This window comes from Lepisosteus platostomus, chromosome 14 (genome assembly GCF_059453375.1).
Source record: "Lepisosteus platostomus isolate fLepPlt1 chromosome 14, fLepPlt1.hap1, whole genome shotgun sequence".
NCBI classification, from domain to species: domain Eukaryota; kingdom Metazoa; phylum Chordata; class Actinopteri; order Semionotiformes; family Lepisosteidae; genus Lepisosteus; species Lepisosteus platostomus.
In genome coordinates, this window is record NC_142624.1 from 25,293,567 (window position 1) to 25,315,287 (window position 21,721).

Here is a 21,721-nt window from a genome sequence, read left to right on the forward strand (position 1 = left end):
ACAATATAATATAATTGTATCAATGTTTTCTTCTTCCACAAAATAGTGCTTAAAATGTCTAGTCTGCTTTCATAAAAAACATGCGCCCTACAGATCAGGTGCATCAAAATACTCACTTCCTTGAAAGTTCTGCAATAGAAACATTTATAGAGAGAAAGCTTACTTCGAGAAACACTGTTGTGAAGAAGGTGGTAGCAGAGATACACTGTCATGATGCTAGCAACCAGAGGTTAATCCTTGCTTTCAGTTATTCAAAGATCGCTGAGAAATGCTAAACCATCAGCACTTCTGTGCTAATACACAATGTGAATTAAATTTTGGCTTGTCAACTCCCTAGCCATAAAACAAAGTTTAATGGAATCACGTGCTTCTCCATAGCCATTCATGACACCGCTCCTAAGTACCATAAATAATCTTGGAAGTTGAAAACTTATTCAATAATGGCGGTTACATTGATGTCACCACAGAATTTAGGCAACACTTTTCTGCTTTTTAGCAGCCTACGCGCTAATCTAAACATAGCAAGAAAAGCTAAGACTGCAAAGGGTTATGTGCAGGTTAGTTTTGGTTTTAATAATATCTAAGTACACTATTTATTTGAATACGTTCCTGGTCTGATACAGAATCAGTATGTATTTGTTTTGCTCTCCCTAGTATAAGATTAAAATTCTGTTAACAGTATTTACGATGTTATATGCGATCTTTCCTTTCTATATCGATTTTTTAGCGCCCTTATAGCTATTTTGCTAGTTTCCATATTGAAATAGATTTAGAAATATAGTCACAGTCGTGATGTGGGAGAACTCAGGCGTGATATTCAGAATAAGTTTCTATTTGAAAGGAAGGAAAACATTTTATGACCCTTCATGTGTGAGACGCTTTAAACATCTTGGCGGGTGTTCTTGGATGCCTACACCTTGGATGTTTAAGGTAATAAAACAATAAAATCCGGATGTGAGAAAACACTTTATTCGTTTGTTTGAAATAACGAAGTATCTTACTTTGCACTAATGGTTTCCAATTTTAGTCTTATTTATGTTAAATGCCGGGGCTTACTCCTAATCAATTTCGTAAATTTAATTAATTAATTTAATCTTAATGTGGACAAGCTAACACAAACAGGGTGGTGAATAATAATAAAAATTAAAAAATTAATAATAATAATAATAATAATAATAATAATAATTCATTAAAATGCTCTCACGTAAGGATTTCTATTAATGCAATTTACAATCCCCTTGCACTGATGATTTAATGTTTAATTGTAATTTGGCTCCACATAAGGAGACATAGAACTTGTAAATGACATTTATTTTCCTCCTAGCTACAGAAAAAAGGAACTTTGTCTGTGGTGTTGTGTTTTTTACTGCAATTGTTCAAGGTCGAATCTATTTTTCTCTCATAGAGTAAAACCAAACTTCAAAACGAGTAAAAACGCCTTAACTCTACAATACGTAAATATTAAATGCACTAAAAGAAAATCTGAATCAGACACTGAAATGTTGACAAGACATTTTCAGCAAAACACTCGCTGTTTCGTTAATTCTTAGACAATATTTAGTCGTCGATTAATTAATTGAATCGTATTTCAATAGATGCTGTTGAAATAAAAAGTTATAAATGAGCCATTTTGTGTATACATTACTGCACCCTCTAATTATGCTTAGATTATAGCGTTTCCATAGGACTATACATTTTCCAAAGCACACAAATTAGGGTCTTTAGTAAATTGAGTACTGTACACAACAGGCACGCACAGTGTAATGTTGATTTCTGAAATGGAGAAATGGAGAATGGAGAAGTCAATAATTCTTAGTGTTGTAATTATTATTAACAATAAATACTGGGAGGATATTTTTCTTACAACCTGTAATGTACCCATCGTAATAATTGACAGCATCTTGTGACTTACTTTCTGCTTTTACCTTGAATCCATTATACGTTTGCACACAGGCAATTGTTCAACATAATGCTCAAATAAGCAAACTGGCAAGCAGCGAAAGATCCGAAGTCACGTGTCTGGACATCAATATTAACTCTCCTTTGAATGACCTTTGGAGTAAAGGATGCGGAAGGAAGACAAGGATCGAGTACGAACGTTGTACAACAGCGCCTTCTCCTGGAACAAATACGCACACCAGTAAACACACACGCAATATTTTATATCGATGCATTATATGATATATTATATATTAGGCCTATGTTAATAAAAGTCTGAAAACACCGTTTCTATACTTGGGATAAATACGTGGAATTCAGTAAAGGAAAAAAAAACATTATTTGAAAAGACTGTTATTTTGTATTTCAGCAATGATCATTTTAATCTATTTGTATTATGTCAGTTTGTTGTTCCACCTCACCTTATACAAACGTTTCTTACTGAATTCCGTATAGCCGAGTTATTGAACATAACCTGAACATAACACAATTATGTTCTTCTCGGGGAAATTACATCAACATTTCTATTTTCATAAAACAGAACTTTTTTTCTGAATAAATCATCTATCTGGCATTGTGTTTATGTTACTGTCATTAAATCGAACACTGTTTTTTTTATATATATACTTAGCTATTTTACTTATGAAAACGTATTTTACTTCAGGTCATTAAAAATAATTCCCTTCCCCCTACTCAGTTTACAGTTGTATATTCATATCTAAATACTGTTGTGTGGGTACGAGAATGGGCTGATTTGTTCCTTGTTAACTGTAATGCAAAAACCCTTATAGTTGTTATTCTTAATAAAGCGAACGTTGTTAATAAATTTTGTTCCACAGTTTTTTCATTGCTTTCACGTGATTATATAACGGCGGCGGCCACCGAGCACGTGACCTGTGACGTATCCGTTATCATTAGATAAGATTGTTGTCCACTTTTTGCAGCTGCAAAAGCATTTGTAACCATTTTGTGTAATTATCCATTCGTTTATTTAGCAAACTGTTCAGGTACGTTTTTTCATGTTCACATGTACACTACATGACGTGTGAGATTAATGAACTATGACTAAACCCATTGGTAGGTTATACAGCACATAAAAGCATTTACAAAAAAATATATTGCATATGCTAAAAACACGATTTGGTTTTGATATCTTCCCGTCGTATTCGTTATGATTCAATTTCTTCCTTGTTTACAAACAGAGGTTTTATTATTTTATTCGATAGATGAACCTTCTGATATTTCATTTTGTCTTTAACGTGTTTGCCTCATTGCAATCTCTCAGGCTACAATCCCTTGCCGCATTGCAGTAAGGCCGTAAATACTTTAGCAGCTGCCTGCCAGCCAGTAGTGAAATACTGTCTTTGTTCTGAAACGCGCATTTCCAAGCGGCTGTAAACTAGTCTCTCAAGCAGATCCTTCAGCAAACACTCCAAAATATCTTATTAGCCTATTGGAAAAGTGCAAGGAAAGTTGATTTTTTTTAAATTAAATGCGAGACTATCTGTCACTGCTCAATCACTTTGTCATTCAAAATGTACAAAAATAAAAACAGGTGCAATCTTTTTTTTCAAGGTGCAGAAGAGATGCCATTAATTAAAAAGGAACTGCAACCCACAACATAAATGCGCTGAGAAAATCCATTGAGATCAGAAAACGCAAAAGTACCAGTCTCTATCCAGATCTCTCATTCTTCACAAAGGGTTTACATTAAATCCCAGGTCTAATCTATGCAAACAAGGGATCATGCGAGAACCCGCCTTTTACACCCATGAACTAATTAATAGGTTTTGCACACATACAAATATATTTTTATATATTTTGCATACAGAACACACAGAGAAACAACAATTGAACTATTATATTGTTCAAATACATGTGTGGTCCTTAGGGAAATGCTGATAAAGTATTGCATTTTTAATATTGCATTTCACTACATTTGACAGGACTACATCATTCTTATTATAAGTGCTATTGTTTAAGGAGGTGGGTTTGTGGCGAAACCTTACAATCTGTAATTACACAGTATTGAAACCATTACTAAGATGGTGGTGGTGATACAGTTCGGCTCTCCAATAAATTTGGAACTGCCACTAGTTATATAAACGATCTTATTACTTTATAAAAATATGTACTGTGGAGTCAAGAAATCTCTCATATTTGTCTACACAACTGCATAACTGAATTACATTTTCTCTTTTAAAAACGCATTGGACAAAGTTTAAGAAGGTATTGTAGCAAACGTTTTTCTATTGTTCACTACTTCATATTCTTACTGGTGTAAGATGCCTCTTGCATCTTACACCAGTGTTATATGGTGTTATATGGTGTTACTTTCCTGTCACAGGAAGAAGACAATGATATTTTTGAAAACTGAACACTGCAATATGACAAATCATTAAAAAAGAAAGTCTATCGGTCAGTTTTAGCTTAGACATTTTAAAATCGAAGAATACCCAACTTATACTTTCAGACTCGTTTCTTTGTCATTTCTTTTAACCACAGTGTGAGTGCTAAGTGAGATAGGGGTATCTCCTATTTCATATTGTTAAAAACACTTCAACATTTCATATTGTTAAAAACACTTCAACACTTCATGTTCTAACAAATGGGCATCTAAAATTTAACAAATTAAAGGAGACAAAATAATCTGCCATACTACGATTAAAGACATCATAAACACCTGTATACTGAGAAATAAAAAATACACAACATGTTATTGATAATAGCGTAAAAAAACAAGATATAAAAAGACAAAGTTGATTCGAACTATGCCGCCCTGCAGTACGAACTTTAGAAGAATTTCACTTACAGCTCAACGTTTTCAAGCTATAGTTCTGACAACAAGCACCACAACCCTATAATTGGCACTATGTAAAGCAGGGAAAAGTACATGCTCAGGTGATATTCATCAGGTAAAAGTACACTTACCCTTGATGACTAGCTCCGGTCTGTATGTGAGTTGATTCGAATAATCCATTTTCTTCAATATTGTGGCACTTTAACATAAAGTCGAATTTAAACACAAATGTGAGTACCTAATAAGGGAACTGCAAATGTTTAGTTCACTACCACGTTTAACTCCGTTTTACTCTCCATCATACCGCCAGAGTTATCTAACACTATCAAGGAAACAACATCAAAGCTTAGAATCCCTGGAATGGATTACTATCTTAACACTTCCATGCCTCCTATATTAAAACGAGAGGAGACAGAAAGGACGAGTTGAGGCGCTTTAACAGCGGAATGCAGTGAAAAAATCGCTAGGGAAATCAGGAAAAGGGCCATGAAAACGTTAGCCTCATGCACATGACCAGTGCCATCCAATGACAGACGATACTTGCTCATAAAAAGGTCTATTACCAAGTTGTAAATTGTCTTCTAACAAAAAGGAATTTACTGCAATTCCTTTCGGGTTTTGCGCATAATGGTTGCAAAAGCCATTTGCTTCTCCAGTTGAAAGCCCATTGAGCTTTATAATACGAAAAGCGAACTGAAAAGAACCAAGATTGTGCAGTTTTATTAAGACTGCAGCTAGAATCCGTTTTAATAAAAAAAAATACTGTGTTAAATATCATGCCATAACCTACATAAGAAATGCTTCAACCTTTGAATGTCCTTGACAAATAAATCCGTAATGAAATGTGTTCACAATGTCAGAGCTTTTACCACATAACCTACGTCTTGAAAAGAAGTGTTTGCTTTTGGGAGGAGGGGAATTCTAAAAGTCTTTGGAGCGTATTTACTTTCTTCTTTATAATGCATTTAAAATATTCATATATGTAACCAGATGTGTTCCTTAACATTATACACGTTTGTATATTATGTGCGGTTGAACTTGTAGATGAGTTGTGTGATAACTGGAATTAACCTTAGTATTCTTTTCGTCGGAAAGAAAGGACAAGCACACATACAGGTATACAGACTCTATTCTTTATTTGCCCAACACAATTAAGACCCAGGGGGATATACCACTAAATATAGGGAAATGAAGAAAAAATGTTGAAGAATTAGAGGAAACGCTGTGTCAGCCAGGATTGGCATTGACACAGCGTTAACATCGGAGTACCACAACGAAAACTGCGGTGTTTATCAATATTAGGCAACTTACACCACCAGTTGTTCTGAAGGCCTGTGATTTAAAAATACTTTCGGTTACATCCGTGCAACGGCATTCTTTTCGGTCTTGAACACAGGGAACAAACCATTTTCACTTGTGAATATTTCAGCAATGACTTTCAGAACGATTAGCGTCACGCGGATATAAATAATAAGAATTGTGAGGTGTGATTAACATAGGTTGAATGTTTTTTATATACAGATCATGAGTTATCTGGCAAGTCGCCTGTAGTAGATTGCATATTTTTCCAACCCTTTCATGTGATTTCAGATCGTGGTTTATATAGAAGAAAATACGGCATTTTGTTTCCATTTTAAATAGCTCTCTTTAATGTTTAAGGACTACGGTTATTACTACAGGCCTAAGTGTTACAAAGATCATTTGGGTTGGCATTTTAATATTGGTAAGATATAAACAGTACATATCGCAACTTATGCGCTCATTATTTTTTTTTAAAACTCTTTGTTTCACATATTTTGAGATATGTTCAATTTTTACATTTTCTCCTAAGAAAATAATAATTCAATAATTTTCTCCTAAGAAAATAATTAATGACTTACATTGTAACAACAAATATATTTAAAATAGAATGAACGTATATGAACTTCTAATATTAATATTTAATTACTATCACATCTATCCTATGTTTTTAAAATGTCTTTTAAAAGAATTATCTTTGAAACAAACGACGAAATTCTAATATTTAAGTTTTGAATACTAGTAAAATAGAAACATTATGAATGGTTCGAATCATCCGGTTGAACGGGTTTTAAAGGTTTTTACAAAGTTACATTTCCCCATTTCCCAGTTATCAAATATTAAAAATGTATAATGCCCCAAATTAAAGGAGTAAATAGCTCAAAAAATCTATTTTCTAGTTAATTTATTAATTTTATTTAACGATTTATTTGACTAAGGTAAATCCTACAGCATTCATTTTTTCTTATAAATATGATGATTGAGAATAAAACAACTTGAAACAAAAAAGAAACAAGATTAAACATTTGATATTTATTTCTCTTACAAATCGTGGACATCGTTATTTTTAATACAAAATACATCGAATCATTAAAACAAATCATTTAATAGTTACAGGACAAAAACTTTACCTGTCTAATTGTGTAATATATCATTTTAATTTCACGCAAAAAAAAGATCGAGAAGACGTTTCAAGTGTAGTCTGCTTTCGATTCGTGGCTTCATTTTGTTCGGTCTGCACGTACACGTACTTTTCTTTTATTGTCAAGATCTTGTTGATATAAAAATCAGTAGAATCCGCAAATGTGAAATAATTCTTCTAACTTTCATGGTTCATAGAAGGCCTGCGATGTTTTCAGAAACTAATTAAATAGACTACGTGCTCACACAACAATTGAGATAAAAGCCGTTAAGAAATAATAAATCAGCGAAAAATAACCTATATATTTACATGTATTCGATTACAAGGGAAACGTGGTAAAACTAAAGCCCACTACTTTCGATTTTGCAAATATTTCGGCTAGACAGGTTGCTTATAGTCTACAGTCAATCAGACTCTTCCTTTTCGTGTTCAAAGCTATCGCCTTCCATTTTTATTTCTGCTTCGTCTGGACGTGACGCTGGAAATTTATCCTTGTTGTTTTCTTTTTTCCATTTCATTCTTCTGTTCTGGAACCAGATTTTAACCTGCCTCTCCGTCAAAGCCAGTGCGTGGGACACCTCGATTCTTCGCTTTCTTGTCAGATAGGGGTTAAAAAGAAATTCTTTCTCGAGTTCCAAAGTTTGAAATCGACTGTAAGTCTGTCTGCCTCTTCTTCTGCCAGGAGCTAAGGAGAAAGAAAACAGCGAGTTATTAGAATGTAACGCTTCTAGTTACTGTCAGCTTTCACAAAGGCACGCAGCTTGCAATGAAAACAAAGCTTCAGCAAACAGAATACGAGTTTTTGTGAAAGGTAAAACTAGACAAGAGACCGTTTTCATGGTGTCTGCAAAAGTCACTATTTAAGTAGCCTACACATCTATACGTGATTTGGAAGCAAATTTTTATTACATCCAACCTTGAGGTCTCATCCAGGGAAACATCTGAGACGGAGAAGGGTTCTGATTTAAGTGTTCTGGTTCCTCGCCAGTATTACTACCGGACGATTTACAGTCAGGGTATTGTAGCAGCTCAGCTTCTTGCTGCGTCGTAAAGAGCTGCTGTCTCTGTAAGTTATCGTATCCGTAAAATTTAGAGGGGTCGCTGTGACACGTAATTCCACAAGGATTCGGTTGATAACTTGCGTTCGGTATTGCGGCGGTCCCGTGATGATAAAATTCTTGCACTTGTGCTGGGTGCTGGAAACCTGCAGTGTTTCCGTACATTGCGTGTCTACTGTTAACATCTTGTGAAAAAGGAGAGTCGAAGTACGCTGGAACTATTGCTTCACCAGGCTTGTACTTTGGGTAGAAGGGATTTACAAAATATGAGCTCATTTGTGCTTTCAAATTGTTAATCAGGTGACTCAAAATAACAAATAAAAAATTGATTGAAGAGGTCTGTCATCCAGTAGTCTACTTAGTACTCATAGTGGTTATTCCAATCCAGTGGTCACTGAGGACTTGTGTAGAATATAATCTCTACCTCTAGGCTTTTGTTGTTTCCTTTTAATCACAGAGCCGAGTGAAAGCTCTGCCTGTTTGGAAAATCTTTTGCTTCGTTTTACATTTACTGGTCCTGAGGCAAACAAACACCCCCCTCTGTGTTCTGAATATAATTTTGTTTCGAAAACCTCTGACCATAGAGATTGGGTTAAGATAATTGGCAGACTAATAATATATCCAACCAGCACAGTCACTGCAGTACAACTAGTTGGAAGTGCGCTTAAAATGCCTACGCATTTGGAGGCATTTCTATGACAGAAACAAGACTAAAACTAAAACTATACCCTCAAATGGAATCAAGGTCACAGTTTTGAAAAGGGAAAGAAAAAATGATATTTCTCTAACCTATCGCTTCCATTGACAATTTTTGTTGTTTCCGTTCTAAATTTGTCAGTTTCTGTTGTAAATGAATGTGAAAAATATTTATTGTGTCTGTACGATATGCGCTACAATATGTAGTTTACGTTAAACATACACATGTACTCTATAGTGTACAACTATGTCATAGGCTAATGGAAACTGGTTGTGTAGCGTATGTATTAGACAGTACTTGCTTATTGTACTGTTCTGATACCTGAGCACACAATTTGATGTGGTGTTGCCTACGTATATGTATAACCTAACTGTATAAATCACAATATATAGCCTACATATGTAGTGTGCAACAGCACACAACAAATATCATTTAACATGAGCAACGTAACTCTATTGTTAGATTGTTAGATGAAGCTTCATAATTGAGGTGTCCCTAATCGTATTGTATTCAACACACTTTTATAAAAGGATACTCAAATAAATATTATCCTCTCTATAAAACATCCCGAAATTTAAACCATTGTGCGAAAAAAAGTGAGCAAAACGTTTACCCTTGACCAGGTGAAAACAAATAAGTCACGAATCTGTAAGGTTAATTACTGCCTAATGAAAATCATGGCTATGAATACGTTTCCTATTATTTCACCCTTCAGAAACGTCACTACTGAACCGAAGATCTTGCATATTCAGGAGAGCATGACGCTTGACATTACTCCGGAATTCTGACCAAAGAACAAAGAGAAATTGTTTAGCAGTGGATAGAAAAAGGTTCATAGACCTACAGTACGTTTGATATTTTAACATTGCAACATTTTAAAAGCCAAATACTAGAAAACTATTTTATATAACCGACCTACTCCGTCTTGGTGATGTTTTTCCGCTTCTCTCACAACATAGCCTTATGATTCTACCACCGACTACAATAATAATATCCTGTATTTTCCGTTTGTTATTTGTTGTTGAAAGATTTTAAATGCTGCTAATATTTCTCGGCTTTGTGTTAGTATGCGTACTATAGAACCTTTACTGTTTCGAAATGCGTCTGAAAGATACTGAAAAGGCCTTTCTTCATACTCCTGTAAATCGTTTACAGGGTTGGTTACCAGCTGTAATCGAAACGGAAAGGGAAATGCAGGTATTTAACACGGTGTTGTATTGTAGACATAATTGTTCTGCAAATGACTGTTTCTACGAGCCTACGTGTATAGCGTATATTCAACAATAACAACGCGGCAACATCACGGTTCCGAGAAAAGAAAGGTTGAATTGCCTTTGCAAAAGCCAGAACACAGCCACCACTGCCAAAGTATTTATTTTTAATAAATACACACCACCTAGTGTTTAAATGGCCTATTTATTGTTCTTTTATTACAGTTTTATGCGTTTATGTGCCGGCTCTAACCATCTTTACACCCTTAGAAGCTCATATAGAATGAGGCTTTCCACTTAAATCTCAGGATTTCTTATAGCCCCTTCAGATCTGACTTCCTGCTCTTACCTAAACAAACGATACACTTTTTTTTCTTTACTACGTTTGAACAAAATATTGCTAATATTTCTGGCTTCACCGGGATAAATCAGACAGCTATGAATCTAGTCTCTGTGGGTGTGTGAGTGTGGGGCTGGTGGGAGAGGAGTGAGAAGCTGAAGCTATTTACGTCTGCACTAACATTTTAATATTTCGTTAATTAAAAGGACCCACTGAAAAGATCGTTTATTAACGTAAAAATAAACATAATATGCTATGATACGATGATTCATATTGTGCAGGGTGGAGGTACTCTGAAATGTTCTGTTAATTAAACCTCCCTTTCCCTTGTCGCCTGTCTTTGCCTCCTGTATTATATGAAACAACAGCGCCATCAAGTGACCAAAAATTTTATAACTTTTCACCTAAACAGATAATCGGATTTCCATAAATCTGTCTTAAATTCAAATAAAATTTTTATATATTCTTTATTGAAATGGAAATCGGCTGATTTATTTATATAGTTAAAGTATTCGATAGCTACGTTGCAAATAATGGACCGTTAGATATCCGGTTCAATTTTTGCAAATTGTTGTTGCAATTCATAATATAACAACTATATTGAGAAGCTAATATTAATGTTCAGAAATGTATATATATATAAAATGATCGAATTGGATATGTTATTCTCCTTGTAAAAATGTCTACGTTTAGTTTCTAATACAGGTGCAAAATCAACTTGCTAAATCCAAAGTATTCTTTTTAACAGCCCTTTATTTTACAACATCACAAATTGCAAAATACTGTTCAATCTGATGGATTTCTAAGAACAAACGCCGACCTCGAATAAACGTGACTTTCCCTGTAGTCGGGGAACTTTTTCGTTTCCCTTTCGATCTTTCGGACACATAATTTATCGACCAGACACCCTTGTAGTAACGTGTCTGCATTTTTGTTTGTCAGCAACAGACACAAACACCTAAATAAGGAGGTTTGAAAGAAGGGTACAATTACAACCATCGCCCATAAACTCATTAAGACCAGACGTCTAGTCAACTCTATAGCTTTATTGTACCGCGTTTCTTCCTGCTTTAAACTCATTATAGGTAAAGGTTACACAATAAATTCAGATCCGTGCAACACCTTTTCCAATCGTAAACACTTTATTAGTGGGAAATCCTACAACAATGGTTCCAAATTTAACTTCAGCAGATCTCAAAGGTCCATACCATTACGCATTAAGACTGCGGTTTTTCAAAGATAAAATAATAATGTTAAAACTGAGGTTTAAAGGTATTAAACGCAGCTTGTCAATTTTCGAACTTTATTCATATGTGAACTGAACTCACTGCGGTTAAATACCAGCAACTGTTTACTTTTTCAGTCGCTGTTGTTGAATATGTATTTTGAAACTAAATTGAACAAGGACAATGAAATCAGTGGAATTCACGAATAACCTATATTAAAATGTTTAAACTATTATTATTCCATTTCTGGGTAGGCATATAGAAATCGCTTTCGGTCAGAGAGGAATTCCATAAATAAGATGCAACTTCAGCCTGGTCATTTTTTTCCTGTATTGAACAGATCACGAAATTAACTTCGAGCGCCATAACACAAGTGCGAAGCTAATTCTTCGGTATGCTCTGTATATGTTTCACACTTGTTCCAAACTGATATGTACATTTACGAAAAGTAACTTACATTAAATGTTTTCTAATAGCCCACAATCAGTGTATGGCTTGTGCTTTCTTTCTTGAGTAAACGTTCGCACGTACATATGTTTTTCATTCTCTTAATAAATTGCAGACCAACCAGTTCAAGGCAAAATGATAGTTCGCTGTACATTTCTTGTTATTCAGACGCTATGTGAACACACTTTAAACACATATATTACAGCGCATGCAATCGTTAATAGTTTCCTGACAACTTAAAAATAAGTTACATTTTATATTACCTGAATAAAATTATTTTTCTTCCTATAATAATAAAATGAAAGCTTTTCATATTTTACGAAACAGGTCCTGCTGTGAGCTGGTATGTTTTTAATACAAAAAAATTAATTACATAGAACATTTAATTATTTAATTTAATCATTAACATATCTGCAGTCGAACAGACCTTCATACTACAATTTCTGGCCACATACTCACATATCAGAGAACATTTGTATTGTCTAAAAATCGTCCTATAGCATTTTTTGGAATCTTTTTAAAACAATTAGAGCTAATCTTGTGTATGCTTTAAAGTCTTGTTTTCTTTTCTCGGGAAAAATCAATAGCGAGCAATAATAATAATTAAAAAAAAGAATTAGCTACTGTAAATCCTGAAATACATTCGCCTACTGAAAAAATAATTATTCAACGGCATCATTGCTGATACACTAATGGATACCTTCATACCTGTATCTTACCGTTTCTTGGATCTTTATGTCGAATATATGTTGTGGTCCAATTAAGACTCGTTAAACATTTATTTCGTGTTTTAGGAAGAACAGATACAAACACAATGTCACTTTTACCCTTCCACAAAACCAATTCTTTGGGGCACAGGGTTTTTTTTTTAACAAAGAAAATGGAACAGACATATTTAATACACAGGCTCCTATTAAAGTTTATTCTAGCACATGGCGTGACCACATTTACATCAAAGATGAAGCACTACATAGTCCAGTGCACTGCAGTTTTCATTCCCGCGTTAGTCAGTGTTGCTCCTTAGTGCCCTTTTCTCTGTTCATCTTTTTCATTTTCATTCTTCTGTTTTGGAACCAGATTTTTACCTGCCTTTCGGTTAAATTCAAAATTCTAGCAACTTCGTATCGACGGTCTCTTGTGAGGTACATGTTATAAAGAAATTCTTTTTCCAGTTCTAATGTCTGATATTTTGTATAAGGACACCGCTTCTTCCTTGTGGAACGTGCATGGATCCAATTTGCCGCGGGGTTGCCTGAAACAGAGCAAGAATATAACTAAATAAAATACTTCTTACAAAAATCGGTACTTTGGTGTAACTATGAAACCTTTGCTATTGCAAAACGTTAAATGTAAGTTTTACTTTTGCATTGAAACAAAGATAGTCTGCGCCAAGGGCTGAGAACTGTGAACTGTGGTCAGAATGATTTTAAAGATTTTGTACACAATTTACCATTTATAGCCGTGTGTAGGTTTTTTTTTTTTGGACTATGGTAAACGTCTGGACAGTTTTATAGGTTTGTAAAACCTTCAGCTTTACACACCCCGCTCGTACAGTTTCTGGGCTGTAAATCACAGAGCAATTTCTTTTACTTACTTGGGTCAAGTTGCTGCGTCTTGTCCTCTTTGGGCTCGCTGTGATTCGAAATGTCGCTGCCAGTGGCTTCTTTGGTGCCTTTAACCTTGCTTTCTGAAAATGCCCCGCTCGTGAAGTCGGGGAGAGTTGGAGTTTGTGCCTCAAAAGAAGAACACTCTGTCCTTTTAGAAGGCAAACTTTCTGGCTTTGTCCCGTAATGCCGAGGGTTTGGATGAAAGCCGGAAAAAGAAACCGAGTTGGAGAGGGGCTCTATCCAGGACCGTACGTATCTGCCGTCCGTGGCAGCAAGGTGAGACTGGTGCACGTAGGGATGATAAATCCCTGATACTGCGGCTGTCGACTGAGGGTGAACCGACGACCAAGACGTGGGAAAGACGGCGGACTTGGGGGCAAAGCTGCAGGACGAAAAATCAGCATTATCTGCTACACCTGATGGCCTTGAGGTCGTGCTGTGTGCTCCTTGGACAAAGCGAGCCCCATACACGTCCTCTGCTTCGTGCCCTATTATAGAGTCCACATAATAGTTACTAAGTGTACCAGTGGTCGACATTTTTGGAGCCCTTCGTAGTCATATAAAAGGTTACACTGTTATAGATACCTTCCTTCTGAACAATCATAGTATTTTTGCTGGCTTCATCTCCAGTGATTGGTTGCATGAATCACGTGATCATATTTACCAATACAGTGAGTAAATCAATCCGCAGATTGCGATAAGCTTAATTTCCGCATTTTGAGCAACTATCATCAACAGTATAGTATTAGGAAAGGAAGAAAACTTTAAAATGTAAGCCGTTTGGAGGATCTGGATGGTTTTAACCTTTACTGCAGCAGGGGAGAGTCGGGACTATTTCTTTACGTGCGCAAATTAATACACCCATTTAGGGTATTTCATAACCTGCAGTCATGCACTGGTGCTATGAGCAAATATTTTAAAAAACGTGTGTAAAATCTAAGCAGAAATCGTCATAAGGTATGTCGCACACTCTACGCTTGTAAAATATGTTTTATAGACTACTGTAATTGTAACTCCTCGTAAACATAAAACATGCAATAAAATCAAGAATACCGTTGCTATGAGAATTTTTAAGATTTGAATTTCTTGTAGTGCTGCACGACGTGCAACAGTATATATTTGTTTCGGTGTTGTTGTATATTTGGAATAGAAAATAATTGTTGTGTACTGTTCTATTTATTAAGAAGACCGCCATAATGTTTTTATGTCTATCAATAAAATTTTTATGAGGTGCATTTGATTATACATTAATGTGCCCTTAATAAAACGGATTCTTGGCGTAACAAAGTGAATCTGCCCTGAAATGATGTATGGTTAGTCTTCTTCGGGGAAGAGTGAATCTTGTACGATCTTTCTGAATATTTGTAAGATTTCAAGAGTCGAATTGCAGCTACTCTCTCCTTTACGAACAAGTAAAATTGAATTAGACATGTAAATTAGTTTACGTTCTCCATATTCCCTTTTGTTATACTAATGGTTTTATGGATAAACTTGGGGGAAATGTACTTCTTAATACCAGCCTTAATGTAGTTGTGTTTTAAATTGTCTGCTTCTGAGCAAGCCTTTTATAGGTTGTTTTTTATTGATTTTTAACGATGCGTCCATTCTTTTGTGTACATAGAGCTATAAATTTAAGTCATAAGACCTGGCAAAATAGAAATGCATTTCCCTCCTCATATTACAAAGATTATTTAATGTGTATGGCTTCACACTGCCAGCTCCAGTGGTTTTTATTATTATTACTCTGTATTCTGCTTCTTTCTTTGGTCTCCTCCTTCTGCTCCAGATAGTCCGGTGGAAAATGATTAAACTCGAAATCAGAGGATTGAAATGGAAACTAAACATTTTAAGTGACAATAAAGTCCACAACACATGTTCTACAGGCTTCTTAAACGGGACAATGGTCGCAAATGAAGCTTACGGTCAAAGATCAAAAAGATCACTGATCAACTTGTGCTTGACTTTGCAAAAGGCGCTCCACTGTCAACCGAGTTTTGTGTAATTGCTGTTTTAACTCCTGTATTTGGAAGCGGTTTGGTCTCACTTGCCTAGTGGTTTCACCTTGACAAACGCATTCATGAATAAAAAAGCCCACTGGGATTAGTTTTTATTTACATTTTATAGGCTAACTCTTTCTGGAATACAGATGTGCTTACAAACATGGTCCAACAAGATTGTTTTTCTGCCGCAGTACTGGTTTCCATTTAAATTTTAACATGTTGGGTTGGCTACTCGTTTCCAATGAGCGGAGGAAGGTTTATTTTTTCGAAACCCTTTAGCGGACTAATTTAAGCAGCATTCTATGTCCCCGTTGGACAGTTATTTCGAATTTGGTTTCGTGCGTGAAATATTTTGGGATTCGACTACTATATTCTTACTGAGAGCTTTCGTCTTTATGTGACCTTACTGGAGAACATGTAACTGTTGATAAATTTAAAAGTCTGAAGATTGTCGGCGACCATAAGCTTTCTTTTAGATTTAAATATATCGGTAAAGAACGAATCACCTTTTAAAGAAAATACAAACATTTAGGTTAATTCAAGCTTATTTTTCTTCTAGCAATTTTCTTGAACCTGAAAGCATACCGCTTTCTGTACGTATAAATTCAGTAATATGCCGCATGTTCAAATTATTTCTTTAAGGAATCTGTGAAACCTAAAATATGTGAAAATAAAACTCGAATTAAGATTTTGAATTACACCGCAAACATTCAGAATTTAAGTTTAGAAAATAACTTACAATGCTAGTAATCTAAAACTTTAATCCTCGTTTGCTTAGTAGCATGTTTACAAAACCGATGTTTTAAATTAACGTTAGTCAAATGTTGCGGTAGTGTAACGGCGGTTTCTACAATCCAGGAGTCCGATTCGAAATTTTAATCTAAGAATTCAATTTCATAACAACGATCTCATAAAAATGTATTCTTGCAAACAGTCTAAATTATTTTATTTTAAAGTTTTTATGCCTTTATATTATTTTGTACGTATTGTTCTGAAAATGATCTTATTATTTTAATTATTGTTGTGGTCCTTTTCCCAAAGAACCAGATTCTTCGAGAAGAGCACAAATGTTTCAGACATTAGTGATCGTGTACCAAGTCCTTATAGGATGGATTATTTTACAATTAGGCATAATATTAAAATATACCCCCTCCCCCATCTCATATCTGTTGTCGGGACTTCAACAGAGAATTCTACAATTCAAAATGAAATTTCACTCATTCTAAATTTCGAAATTTCTGACATATTAAACGCAGTATCTTTAAACTGGCTGTTGAGTTAGTTTAATCTCATTTGACCCTGGAGAGAAATGTAGAAATAAAATTAGATTTAAAAAAATTACAGGGATATTTTTGGATGCACTCGACCGAAAGGGTATTATTAACACAAGACGTTTAAATGTAAAAGGTTCAGAATCAAAAGGCAATACAATTGGTGTTGTTGTTTTTTCTGTAGGAAGAAACACACTGTTTCATAAATATATTTCTTAGTAAATGACTTTAGTTGTCTGTGGTGTTTAGGCTGTTGCAGATGGTTGGGTGAAAAAATAACACGTTTACACTGGTTGCTTCCTAAAATGAAACAATGAATAGGAATTATATTTTGGACATCAAAAACATCATTTTTGTACATATATAATTTATTGCAGTGTACATGCCACAAAACATGCATCAGATTTACACCCATATGATGACAGTACTTACCACATTTACTATACAGGGACATTTCTAACTCTTCAAGATTTACTTAAATGGGACTATTCTACTCTAAGGTGGATGCTCTTATATGTTTTTTTCTAATTACTAACAATAGATGTGCTTTCATGTTCAAAGTCATGGTCTAATAAGAATTTAAAACTGTGTATTTCGTGTACGGTTACAGATATTTTTTTTCAACTCAGCGAAAAAACAATCTTCCCACAATGGTGTCTGCAACATTTTAATAATTTAAGACCCGAGACAAAACCAGTCCGTATTATACCCTGTGATAACACATATTTAAATTACAGAATGCGGCACTTTTAGAAAACCAGAAATGAAACACAACCAAGAGCTCAAACAAAAGTAGCAGGTACACGTCACAGTTTCCAAATATGAAAAAAAACCAAGATGTCCAAGTGCCCAGTGCATCTTACATCTGACAAAGAACGAAAAAGAACGATTGTACATTCATGTCCTCCCTCACGAGAAGGTGAGATTGGAGGTAAGTTCCCGGATTCGGTTCTCCCTGCTCATCTTCTTTAACTTCATTCTGCGGTTTTGAAACCAGATCTTGACCTGCCTGTCGGTGAGGTTGACACTTTTGCTGATCTCTAGACGGCGCTCTCGAGTAAGGTACATGTTGAATAAAAACTCCTTTTCTAATTCCAGCGTCTGGTGCTTTGTGTAAGGGCATCTTTTCTTCCTTCCACTTTTTGCAGTTAACCAGTTGCTTGTTGGTGCTTCAGCTTTGCATTCTGCAAGAACAAGGTACGAAGAAACGCAATGAACAAAACAAGCAAAAGTAGCAATTATTATTTTCACATGTTGTAATACCTTGATCTTTACTTTGGAAAACCCTTATATTTGAACAGACGAGCTTCGAAAAAAAAACAAACAAGCATATGGCAATGATCAGACTGCAGACGAATTTCATCACATGATAAGGCATCTCTCTCTATATCTAATATTTCTTTAGGAAGTGCGGGTTATTGACTGCGACAATGCGACAATAAGACCATCTAGATATGTATGATTAACTGTTTATGTACTGTGTATGTTTATATATTGGGGTTTTGAATCAATAAAAACATTTGAATCATAAACAAGAAAACTCACTTTACATCTGCTAAAATATTATTATTGTAACCAGCAGCTATAGTTAGAATTTTATTATTATCAAACTTAAAACACATTTTATGCAATATACTGTATGTTATGTGAATTATTACACCTTTACTCTGCAAATCGGAAGCACCTTTAAGAATGAAAAATATCAAATAGGCGTTTAGTTTGTTGTTTATTCGTTTCTCTTTCTAACCATATAAATAACAATTTTTACATTTTTCTTTTGTGAAATTTGGCTAGCAATTAACCCAGCGACCTGAAAAAAATAAAAATAAAGAAGTTCAAATAAAGTCAGCTTAAGGTCAGCGACTGTAGCATTATGTTTAAGTATCCTGTTAAACGGGTTACACTGAAGCAAACGATTTTTACGTACGTATCTTAATTTGGATGTGCGTTTAAAATATAAAAGAAATCATACCACAATACGGTAACCTTATGTTCAAATCCAGAAGAAAACGGAAAAAGGTGCAGATAATATAATGTTGTCTAGCTGAAAGTAGGCATACCAACAGATACATTTATATACACACGGATGCAAGGGAGAAGACTATTTAAATACTCTGTTAACACGTTTTACTGCAACTTGAGTAAGGCTCTCATTAAACATTACGACTTTAGGGTTGTTTGTGTTTTATATTGGGTTTTATGATGCTGGCGCGTTCGTATCACACCACGACACGATTAATCCTTTTATTATGCCTACCTTTAGCGTCCTTGTCTGGTACTTCTGGGCTGGAGGCAGACGCTTCAGTAGAACAGTTCTTCTCCTCTTGCGAGCTCGACTTTGGTTCTGGGCTCTGTACAGGAGTTGGCGTCTTGGCGGTATCTCGGTTATTCGGAATTTCAGTTATTTTCTTTTGCACCTCAGCAAGAGTAGACAGTTGCGATTTGGGATTAACTCTGCTCAGTTGCAGGATTGTGTTTGAACTCGTTTCAGAGGCATTGCTGTATTCTTGATTTTTCCCAGATGCGTAAGTTTGGCTCAGTCTAAAATATCCCGGCACAGGGATTTCGGGACTATCAACTGAGCATGATTCGGGAATCAGGCTCGGATAAGCGGGAATTTCTGAAGAGTTGACCTTTGCTCTCTTGTCGGAATACATGCAGCAATTACTTTCTTCTTTTATATTTGGTGGAAAAGTGCAAGTGGGCATTTGTTGGGTGGTAGGTTGCTCTATTCTGCACGATCTGCTCGGATCTGCCCAGTTATCTATCTGAGGTATGTAGGAATGGACATTCATGCCCATATTTTGGTGGCTAACTTCCCCCCTTTTGCCGAGAGAAGGCAGAAGTCCACAGGTTTGCATTCCATAACTTCCCATTTCTGTGCTGGATGACATGTACATATTGCTGCTGGAATAAAAACTATCAGTTCGGCAAGCACCGATCAAGGAGTCTACTAGAAACGTACTAGCAGCAGGAGAGCTGTTGGGAAAGGACATTTTGGAGAGGTTTTAAAGAAGAGAGAGATGTCCTTTGTAGGCTGACATATCTAGCAAAACAATCCCCGTGTAACTCGGGATGCCTCTCCGCTACCACATGACAACCAAACCAATGAAATTTGAAAATGGCCTTGAGACGCAGCCTCCTTTAACGTCACGTGGGCGCAGTGGAACTTGATGAGGATCTCAAGTGTGGTCAACAGCGACACCTAGAACGCGGACTTGAAATTGATTTTAAAGACGGACAAAAGACTGTTCCAGCACTGAACACATTTCACTTGACGAAAGAAATAAAAATATATAATGTTTTTACGCGTGGAGGGCACGGTGAAATGTATTCATGAAAACGTTCAGGAAATATGCTTGAGACAGACCTTCAGCTGTTCATTTTAAAATCCTCAAGTTCAATCTGAAAATGTTCCTTATACTATTTCGGTGTTAATGCAAGATACATTTACTTGGAATATGCAATAAGATTGGTGTTTTTTTTTGTTAGTAGTAAGTATTATATGGGGAAAAGGCACAGAACATTTTATATGTTATTTGTATTACGGAATACAAACGGGAAGAAGAAATAAAATAAACAAATCTGTTCTTTTGGAATGGGATAGTTTGGAATGCAAGTGCGTTTATTATAGTTCTGTGAACTCCGCCATTTCTGTTATAATTCTGAAGTGAATATACATTTGCTTTTATAGACTAAGTAAAAGCATTTGTGCCAGACACTTCCGGAGTATCAAAGGTTGCTGAATTTATTAAAACATATTAAGGAGAATCAGGCCGATCAATATATTTCTCATCTGCATTCCAGAGCTTCCATGTAATTTTCTGCACTTGAAGCTTTCATAGAATTATACCCCTAGTTAAAGCACACGTTCAGCTTATTTTATGAAGAAATCAATTGTGACTTTGTAAAAGATAAGATTAATAGCTTAAAATTCACAAAATGGTGTTCACCTTATGGATTATTGAAATATATCATATTGATTTCTCTGAAGAGATGGCTTGACTGTTTTAAGGAAACAAAAAGCTAAGTCTAGTAAGATACAATTTTGCATTCGGACGTGAAAAGCCCGATTTTCTATATTCGTAGCGCAATTTAAATTAGATTGAACGCCACACCTAAAGCAGCAAATTATTTCAATCAATATTTTAAAAGATTGTGAGTGTGTGTTTTTAAGTGCTTTTGCAGAGAATGATAACAATGGTACTTCTGCATTACGTGCATCTTAATATATGCATATCCCCAAATAGGCAATATATTGTAAACTATACTTGTTGCAGTTCTTTATAAACTATCATATTATTATTCTTAAATTCTTTGATGCATTGCGGACGTATAGCAAAAATGTACGCTATGCGTGCAAAGCATTACCTTCACGTTTCTGAAAAGGTGTCACGTAAGAAAAATAAATTTAAATTAGCATTACAACAACCCAAAATTAGACACTGGCACAAATACTGGGTTGAGTTTTCACCACGTGCTTTGTGGTTAAAATCGCACAACACCCAGTTAAATTTCCTCCTAGTTTTTTTTTTCTTAGTGTTCCTCGGAGTGCGAACATAAAAAAAAAAAACATTCTTTAAGTGGACGAGGGTTTTCTCTTCTTAATCGGCAAACTGGGCAGAGCAAAAGTACAGAGATAATAAATAATATACAAAGTCCAGATGAAACCACTGTTTAGTTTCA

The 21,721-nt window shown here is 35.3% G+C and overlaps 4 protein-coding genes and 1 long non-coding RNA gene across 5 annotated transcripts in view; 1 reads left to right on the top strand and 4 right to left on the bottom strand.

Annotated features, from left to right (window-relative positions):
• The window catches only part of hoxd3a (homeobox D3a), a 28,444-nt gene extending 23,252 nt beyond the window's left edge, over window positions 1–5,192 (bottom strand). The window contains exon 1 of the mRNA XM_088605208.1: window positions 4,870–5,192. The gene's annotated coding sequence lies outside the window, so the exon portion shown is untranslated. The remainder of the gene's footprint in view (window positions 1–4,869) is intronic.
• A 1,857-nt stretch (window positions 5,193–7,049) lies between these two features.
• Window positions 7,050–8,734, bottom strand: LOC148649065 (homeobox protein Hox-D8-like). Its single transcript, XM_088605217.1, has 2 exons — window positions 8,095–8,734; window positions 7,050–7,863 (listed from the first exon to the last, which is right to left on the bottom strand). The coding sequence occupies exons 1-2, from the start codon at window positions 8,510–8,512 to the stop codon at window positions 7,583–7,585; spliced, it is 699 nt and encodes a 232-aa protein (XP_088461343.1). The 5' UTR covers window positions 8,513–8,734; the 3' UTR covers window positions 7,050–7,582.
• A 4,183-nt stretch (window positions 8,735–12,917) lies between these two features.
• hoxd9a (homeobox D9a) lies at window positions 12,918–14,388 on the bottom strand. Its single transcript, XM_088605218.1, has 2 exons — window positions 13,752–14,388; window positions 12,918–13,409 (listed from the first exon to the last, which is right to left on the bottom strand). Exons 1-2 carry the CDS (start codon window positions 14,299–14,301, stop codon window positions 13,165–13,167), a joined length of 795 nt encoding a protein of 264 aa, XP_088461344.1. The 5' UTR covers window positions 14,302–14,388; the 3' UTR covers window positions 12,918–13,164.
• On the top strand, window positions 14,380–15,880 carry LOC148649067 (uncharacterized). Its single transcript, XR_015926284.1, has 2 exons — window positions 14,380–14,721; window positions 15,551–15,880. It is a non-coding gene; the product is annotated as an uncharacterized LOC148649067 (long non-coding RNA).
• A 1,502-nt stretch (window positions 15,881–17,382) lies between these two features.
• On the bottom strand, window positions 17,383–20,193 carry hoxd10a (homeobox D10a). The gene is made up of 2 exons (XM_088605219.1): window positions 19,293–20,193; window positions 17,383–18,219 (listed from the first exon to the last, which is right to left on the bottom strand). Exons 1-2 carry the CDS (start codon window positions 20,029–20,031, stop codon window positions 17,945–17,947), a joined length of 1,014 nt encoding a protein of 337 aa, XP_088461345.1. The 5' UTR covers window positions 20,032–20,193; the 3' UTR covers window positions 17,383–17,944.
• Window positions 20,194–21,721: the final 1,528 nt, after the last annotated feature.